We start from the raw sequence: 8,561 nt of genomic DNA, 5'->3' as shown, positions 1-8,561 counted from the left end.
GCCCTTCTCCAGATTCCTGAACCCTTGCTGCGAAAAGACTGCGGCAAAGAGCAAACTCGGTGTGTTGCTTCCCCTCCCCCCCAAATATGGACGAATTGACATCCCGCTACTCCCTATATCATTCTCTATTACTGGAACCACCCTCTGAGGTGTTTTAAGAATATTGGGAAAACATGTTCAGTTTTTGGAAAGGCTAAGAATACATTATTTTCCCACCTACAAATTCACTATGAAATACAATGTTAATAATTATTAGATTCCAGTAATAAAAGATACCTGTACCTTCTCTCCTCCATCAGAAACTTCACAAAACAGAAAGCATATGTGTAAATAAAACTAAAAGTATCACATAAGTCCAGCCCATGTGGCTTAGTGGTTGAGCATCGACCTATGAACCAGGAGGTCACAGAATTCAATTCTTGGTCTGGGCACACGCCCAGGTTGTGGGCTTGATCCCCAGTGGAGAGAGTGCAAGAGGCAGCCAATTGATGATTCTCTCTCATCATTGATGCTTCTATTTCCCTCTCTCTTCCTCTCTGAAATAAATAAAAATAAAAATGAAAAGTATCACACAAATAAGTCAAAAGGTTTAATTTTATTGAATAAAGAAAGTTCATTCAGGTCTTACACATGTCATAGGAATACTTTAGATTATAACAGATTATAAATCAATAGCTGATTAGAAGGAAGGAATAAAGAAAGCAGTTTATATTTTCAATGTAGAAAAAAAATCTAATTGCTACAGATGCCTTGTAAAATTCCCAAAAGAAGTTCTAGCCACGTTTATTGTTTAGTGGATTTTTTTTTTCCTTTTTCAAGGGATGAAAATGAAATTCAATATGTATATTATTGGTTACAATTAGTATAACAGCTTGAAAAAAATCATGAGACAGAAGCATAAATATAATATAAAAAGACAAGATTTTAAAATTGTATTATAGGAATATTAACTATAATAAGTGGAAAAGATACATTAAAATCAGCACTGTATTACACTAGTTCAAAACAGAGCTCATAAGGCAGACCAAAACTGATGCAAGTTAAGGACAAAGGTCTGTTTTTAGGAAGGGGGTCCAGACAGACACCACCACAAAGAAATGCCAACACTAACTATACGGTCCCCTCTGGTTACTCAGTGAAGTGTCAAAGGTGGAGGGACTGGTGGGCAGCTCAGGCTTTCTCCAGGGATTTGTAGTATTCCACCAGCACAGTCCAGGCCTTGGGAGCCATGAAACCCTCAGGAGGCTTCTGGCCGTCTCGAGCAAGTTTGCGCATTCGTGTTCCCGAAATAAATTCAAAGTCTTCGTGGCTGAAAGAAAATTATGTCACACCTTAAAAACTTAGTTATAGGAAAATATTAAGAAGCATTTGTTCCTTCTGTTCACAGTAGACAAACTTACCGGAAAAAAAAAAGGATAACATGACTTGTGAATATCAAGCTGATTTCAAAGTTACCTGTTATAGTAACAAGTTTAGTTAATATAAGTTAGCATAAGCAAACTCCATTTTGAATTAGTATAAGTTAGCATAAGCAAATTTCTTTTTGTATTAGACGGAATTTTAACTTTACTTAGAAGAGGAACTAACTTGTGTGTGTGTATGTGTGACCCTGATAAATAACTTGACTTAGAAGAGGAACTAACTTGTGTATGGGTGTGTGTGACCTTGATAAATAACTTGTAACTCCATGCCTATGCCCTCCTGGTAAACAACTTGTAACACCCTGCGTGTTTATCCTGATAAGCCCAGAAGACACCCCGACCTGCCGTGGCGTATCTGATGACCTCCATGTGTCTCTGTCAGCGAATGTCTCCGGGTGGCCTGCCAAGGACTAAAACCCATCAGCTCTCTGGTAAATAAAACTGTGTGATTCTTGCATTTTATCTCCTGTGTCTCTCTCTTCTTAGTTTTTGGTTAAGCTCGGCCATATTAATTAATAGTAAGTACCCTTTGACGTCTGTATTGGTATATCCAAATGAGGCACTCTGGGTCACCTGTGCATACGTTCCCATAGAAGTAGAACATTACCACTGAGTAAAAATACCACATTATTGAAAATCATCCAATTTCAGAACTGGCAAACCTATTTTAATTGACATTTTTACTGAGATCATTGTAGATTCACATGCAATTATGAGAACTAATACAGCAAGATCCCATGTATCCGTTTAGCCAGTTTCCCCCAATGGTAACATCTTACAAAACTACAGCATAACATCACAATCAGGGTATCAGCACAGAAACAATCTACCATCCTACTCAAACCTCCCTAGTGTTACCCGTGCTCATTTCCCAGGGCGTGTATTTAGTTCTGTGCGATGTCATCACATGTGCAGGTTCATTTAGGCACCACAGTTAAGGTACAGGACAGATCCCAAACCAGAACGATCCCTCAGGTTGCCCTTTGATAGCCATACCCACCTCACCCTCTGCTCCCCAGCCCCTGGCAACTACTAGTTTAGAACTAGGAACTTAAAAAAGAGAGATATAATTTAGCTAGTACAGATTAAAAACTTTTAGGAACGTTGAATCTGAAAGGCTAAACACATATTGGAACATTAAGAGAAAAACTGGAATTTCATAATGGCAACAGAGAGTAGGTAGCAATAATTGCTATTATTCCACTGATAAGCTACTATACCTACAAAACGCACCATTAAGCATGTGGCACCTACAGCTATTACACATATCATCTACTGGTAATTTCATCATCTTCCCTCAAACAACGGAACCAACTAGAAAGCAGACCAGGACCCAGCATGAGTTCTGGGTCACTCAAGTCACCAAATCACAGACCACATGTACTCCTATTAGAAGCTGTACATTCCCTCCCCACTTCATTATCTGTGGAGTTAACCTGAGGATCCAGTGACATCATAAACTGCCAAGTGGCCCTTCCTTCTAGTCAATGCTAGGTATGTTTTAATAATCACATTTCCAGGAATCAATGAAGGAATTAGCCAGAGATGCAGACAATATTATGCAGAAAGATACCTATTATGAAAGTTGTTTTATGATAGTCAAATATTATAAATAACCTAAAAGTTGACAGTTCTAAATAAATGATGGTATAGCCCTGAGGAGAATTATATAGTTATTAAAGTACAGCTAAGGGGGGGGCAGATTTTCATGATGTAATTAATATGTGAAATAATCAGGACAGAAAACTTTATACACAATACCACTGCAATTTTGTTAAAATACAAGGGTGGGGGGAGGGAGGCTATAAAGAAATACCCTGAAGCATTAATAGGTTATTTCTACAAAGTGATATCACAAGTGCTTTTACTTTTGTTCAATATGTGTTCTGCAATTTTCTACAATAATGATTTTTATCAATTATCAAATAAAGTATCAAAACAATTATGAATAAAAGCTTATTTTAAAAATCTCTATCCAAAGTGATGTATAATACTTCAAATTCCTTTCATGAAGCTGAAACCTCCTTCATTTGGAATGCCACCCTAGTGAGAGCAGGTGAACAGGATGCTGCTGTTCTGGCCCCACAGCAGTGACACTGCTACCAAGCAGAAGACACTACCTCTTTCATTCAGACATGCGACACCTTCTCCTAGTCGCCCTGTCTGCTCTTTCTATTCCCTGCACTACCAGGGCGGCAAAAAGACATACAGGTGCTCAGTATTCCAACAGCCCTCATCTTCTCAGGTAAAATATCTTTTAAATGTCTACACAAATCTTCAAAGATGATGATGAGAAGGAAAGGGTAATGGATATTGGCTCAAAGTAGGCTGGATTCAAATAGTTTAAATCTAGAAGATATCTCCCACTTCTGTCATCTATTCAATTTGCAGAAAAGTCAGAGCTACAGTACTATACTGGCCCGTGCAGATGAAATGGTGACCACAGTTGATACATGAAGTAAGCTATCATTTCCCTCTTTTTTTTTTAAATTGATTTTTAGAAAGAGTGGAATGGAGAGGGAGAGAGAAAGAAACATAGAGGTAGGAGAGAAACATCAATCAGTTGCCTCCCGCATTGACCGGGATCAAACTTGCAACCTGGGTATATGCCCTAACTTGGAATTGAACCCAAGACCCTTTTGTGCACGGGATGGTGCTCAACCAACTGAGCCACACCAGCCAGGGAGTGATCATCTTCCTCTTCCATGAATGAGTACAACTTAAGGTGAGAAAAAAGAAATGTACTGCATGTGAGCTAGGCCTAGAAGCAAGATTATGAGAGATTTTTTTTTAAATCAGAAAAGGTTGGGGTTTGAAACATAATTTGTAAATTGTCAACACTGAAATGAAAACTGCATTTGAGAAAACAGATAAACTCAGCAAAAGAGAAAGTATTTGTCAAAGGAATGGGAAGAAAACCAAGTTGATTATAAGAAAGTCATGGAAGAAGGGACATTTTAAAAGTTTAAGGCCGCAGAGGGGCTAAGGAAGATGGCCATGAAGGAAGGAAAAACAAACAAACAAAACACTGGATTTACAAGCCAGAATTTAAATTTTCTTTAATGTAAGAGTTTTAGTGGATGATGAAGAAAACAGATGGAATGGTAAAATGACAGAGACGCAGAGGAGAAAAGATGCGATCTTTTTTTTTTTTCCAAAAAAGAGTAAGTACACAGGAAGAACAAAATAAATGGCAAGAATGAAGTTCAGAGCTAATTTTAGAAGCAGGATGAAAACCAGGAGGGAGGAAACAGGAAGACAGAGAAGGTCTGAAATAAAGAACACAGGGAACGGAGCTTTGACAAGAAGGGGGTTCAAGAATGAAGAAAAGAATAGTGATGATTTGAAGTTAGAAGAAGGTGAGGTGGTTACTGTTTCCACAAAGACATAAGGTTGACTTCTGAGGGTAACCAGAAGCTGTATGGGAATAAACTGGCAATAGAATCCATCAACTCAGTCAACTGATCTCCACCTCATCTTCAGGTTATACCTGAGAGGATCGAATCCGGGCCTAGGCATGAGGTCAAGGGGGTTGGGGGCCAGATATCTTCCCAATTGTATCTCAACATCTTCGCACCAGCCTGATATAAATAGTTTAACTGAGAACCATTTGACAAAATCTCGGACTAAATGTTTCAGTTCCTTAGAAGGTTCCCTTACCAGCTCCCTAACTAAGCTTCATTGATGAAAATGATAACCCTAGAGCTTTCTGGCCAGGTAAATTTAAAATTCTGACTTTCAAAAAGAAAACCTGTGTCACATGCATGAAGCGCTCTTTGGTTGTTGATGGCAATGAGAAAGATACAAGAGCGCAGCAGCTGCTGGATGACTGTCCTGCCTTTTTGATTAAAGGAAAAAAGGCCAGACCAATTAAAGTCTTTTCTTTCCCCAGAATGCCAAGCTGTCTGAAATCCAGAAGTTTGCTTGCATTCCTTCTGAAATTGCATTTTAAAACCAAGGTCCCTGGGTACCTCTTTTCCTGACGCTATTTCACACTCCATCTGCCCCGCATGCCACAGGCATTTCTTCATCACATGGAACTGGAGTTCCTGCTTCCACATGGTGGTGGTTGCACTCCACCCTGGCTAGGAAAAACACATTTATTTCCCTCTGCCTCATAACTGGTCTTCTATCTGTCACATACGGATTCTGTTTGTCATCAACAGTCTGATGCAAGGCCTGGACACAAGAGTCACTGTCTGTAATCGAATCACAGTGTTTACAATTATATATTTAAATGAACCTTATTTTACAGAAATAATTAAATCAAGCAGAAACTGAGGCATTCCAGGAATGATCTAAAATTAGCTCTGACCTTCACCTGTGAGTAATCAGGAATCTGCCAAAGCAGAGAATGCTACTGAATAAAAGACGTAAGGCTTTGACTACAAAGCAACTCTAATTAGGCTATCTAATTATACTAGTTACCAATCTCCCATGGAACCTGGAAAAAGAAACACAAGGATGTTTTGGTTTTTTCTTCTCAAAACCATTTGGTCATAGATTCTTATAATCCACAGCTGACAGACTCCTGCTCTTAAAAAAGGGGGAGTGCATTTAAACAGCAGGAAGGGGGAAAACCAGACCAAGTAGACTACGTGGGACCCTGTGGGACCAGCATCTTCTCCCACATGGGACACACTAACTGCATGTGGCCAGCATCTTGATGAACTCTGGCGTACAGTAACTGTTGGAGATTTTACATCTTTACAACCATCTGCTGTCTTTCAGTCTACATATGTGGCTATCAGAGCCACTAGCACAAGCTTAGTTACATGGACAAGGGCTGGGGACAGTAGATAGCTCTTCAAGTGTACCTTCTGACTGTTCATATTCCTATAGGCCAGCTTTTATAAAAATGCTAACTAGACGGTTAAGTGATCAGAGAAGCGAAGAAGAATTTCTTTTCTAATATACTAAAATTAATGATGGTCACTTATAAGTGAATCTAATAAACTACTTGGGGTCTATTTAACTTTTCATCCAGCTTGAATGATGTTTACATATAATATAGTACATACACATCAACGACTAAGAATTCTTAAGAATGAGGTAAAAAACTCATCTTTTCACAACCAGATAAATAGCTATTTGTCTATCTAAAAACTAAAAAGCACTGGTTGACATCATACATGACAAATTTCAAAATTTTTATTTCCAAACCAAGACCAATTGAAATATGCAAAACATTTAATTACTAGAACTTAATGAACCCAATTCTTAATTCATCATGTTTTCCTTCCACTATCTCAGTCTTATAAATAAAAGTTAGAGAACTGCTTCTATCAGATAATCAGTCAAATATCTAATTGCCAGCATTTCCTGAAGTCACTGCAGTCAACTCAATTTTCTTACCGTAAACAGGTCACAAATCTGTAATCTACCAACAGTGTAGAAGAGCAGGGTTTTTTGGTGGCTTTTCATTTCCTTTACTGAGGTATAATTAGCATATCACATTGTATTAATGTCAGGTGAACAACATAATGATTGGATATATGTATTGGGAAATCATCACCACAATAAGCCTAATTAAAATCCATGGTCATGCACAGTTACCAAAAACAAACATTTTGTCTTGTGATGAGAACTTTTAAGATCTACTTGCTTAGCAACTTTCAAATATGCAATACAGTGTTATTAGGTCTAGTCACCATGCCGGACATTACATCCTCATGACTTATTTATTTTACAACTAGAAGTTTGTAGCTTTTGACTAACCTCATCCATTCCCTCCTGCCTCTTGTAACCATCCATCTGTTCTCTGTATCTCGCAGCTTGAGAACAGGGGTTTTTAACTGAGTGCCAATGAACAGGTTTCAAAAGGATCCACAAATACCCTGCTGGGCAAAATTCTGGGTTTCTGTGCTCTCTCAATTAGAAAAAGGTACATCACTTTTCATCTGTTTCTGAAAAAAGCCTCCGATTACTCAAGAATGACTCAATTTTCAGGAAACTAATCCTAGAAACTCTCAGATGCCCATCACCACATAAAGCTGCCTGGGCTGAGGCATCTGGCTGAGCTCCCCTCAGCAGGCCGTCCAGGGCTGTTGTGAGCAGACCACTGACAGGCTTGGATGTTGCTCCCTGTACAAGGCCTCCAACTAAGGCAGGAAATTATACAGACAAAAATGATACATTTTCAAAGCAATTTTAAAAAGTAGTAGAGCTTAATTATTTACAAGTTAACCATAAAAATTAAGTGAACCCAAGTACTGAATTCCAGGTAACAAGGACACTGGTCTAACTATATTAAACAATTTCCTTTCTATTTGTCACAGGGTTTTTTAAATGTTTTTGTCATCTGCTTTCTACTATTGTGGCATATGTGACTATCTTCATTTAATTAGAAACCAGGATTTCTAGTACTCTGAAAACACAAAGATCAGCTCCAAATATCAAAGTAAGAAGAAGTCTCTGAGGGAAAAAAGAAATGCTTCATTTTCAATTGTCAATCTACACTAATAAAAGACAAAGATGCTAACTGACCATAACTTCGCTACATCCAAGCCACGCCCACCAGTCAATCGGAGCGACTATATGCAAATTAACAAAAACCAAGATGGCGACCGGCAGCCACGAAGCTGGAGCAAGCAGGAGGTTTGGTTGCCCCAATGATGGAGGAAGCCAAGCTTCCTGACTGCTCTAGGCGGCTCTGGCCTCCACTGAAAGCAACCAAGTTTCAATTATAAAAGGCAAATAAATCCTGCTTCCAGCCAGCCTCCACTGGGAGCTTGGGTAGTTGGGGGCTGTGGCCAGCCTGAAAACAGCCATCAGCCCCTCACCCAGGCTGGCTAGGCACCTCAGCAAGGACCCCTACCCTGAAGGGGCTGTGGCCAGCCTGCAAACAGCCATCAGGCCCTCACCCAGACTGGCTGTGCACCCCAGCAGGAACCCCACCCTGAAGGGGGGGGGGCCAGCCTGAAAACATCCCTCAGCCACTCTCCCAGACTGGCCAGGCACCCCAGTGGGGACCCCCCACCCTGAAGGGGGTGTGACCAGATGCAAACAACCATCATCCCCTCACCCAGGCTGGCCCTACCCTGAAGGGGCTGTGGCCAGCCGGCAAAGAGCCACCAGCCTCTCACCCAGGCAGGCCACAACCTTGTGGGGTAAGGGTCCCCGCTGGGAGGCTGTGCCAGC

The 8,561-nt window shown here is 40.0% G+C and overlaps 1 protein-coding gene across 1 annotated transcript in view; it reads right to left on the bottom strand.

Moving 5' to 3' along the window:
• Positions 1-576: 576 nt before the first annotated feature.
• The window catches only part of PAPSS1 (3'-phosphoadenosine 5'-phosphosulfate synthase 1), a 110,036-nt gene continuing 102,051 nt past the window's right edge, over positions 577-8,561 (bottom strand). Inside the window, exon 13 of the mRNA XM_015558086.1 lies at positions 577-1,309. Coding sequence (XP_015413572.1) covers positions 1,171-1,309 — 139 coding nt within the window. The 3' untranslated portion in view covers positions 577-1,170. The remainder of the gene's footprint in view (positions 1,310-8,561) is intronic.

This window comes from Myotis davidii, unplaced genomic scaffold, assembly GCF_000327345.1.
Source record: "Myotis davidii unplaced genomic scaffold, ASM32734v1 scaffold967, whole genome shotgun sequence".
In the NCBI taxonomy this organism is placed as follows: Eukaryota; Metazoa; Chordata; class Mammalia; order Chiroptera; family Vespertilionidae; genus Myotis; species Myotis davidii.
Note: the sequence above shows the minus strand (reverse complement) of the source record. Positions and strands in the feature narration are given on the sequence as shown.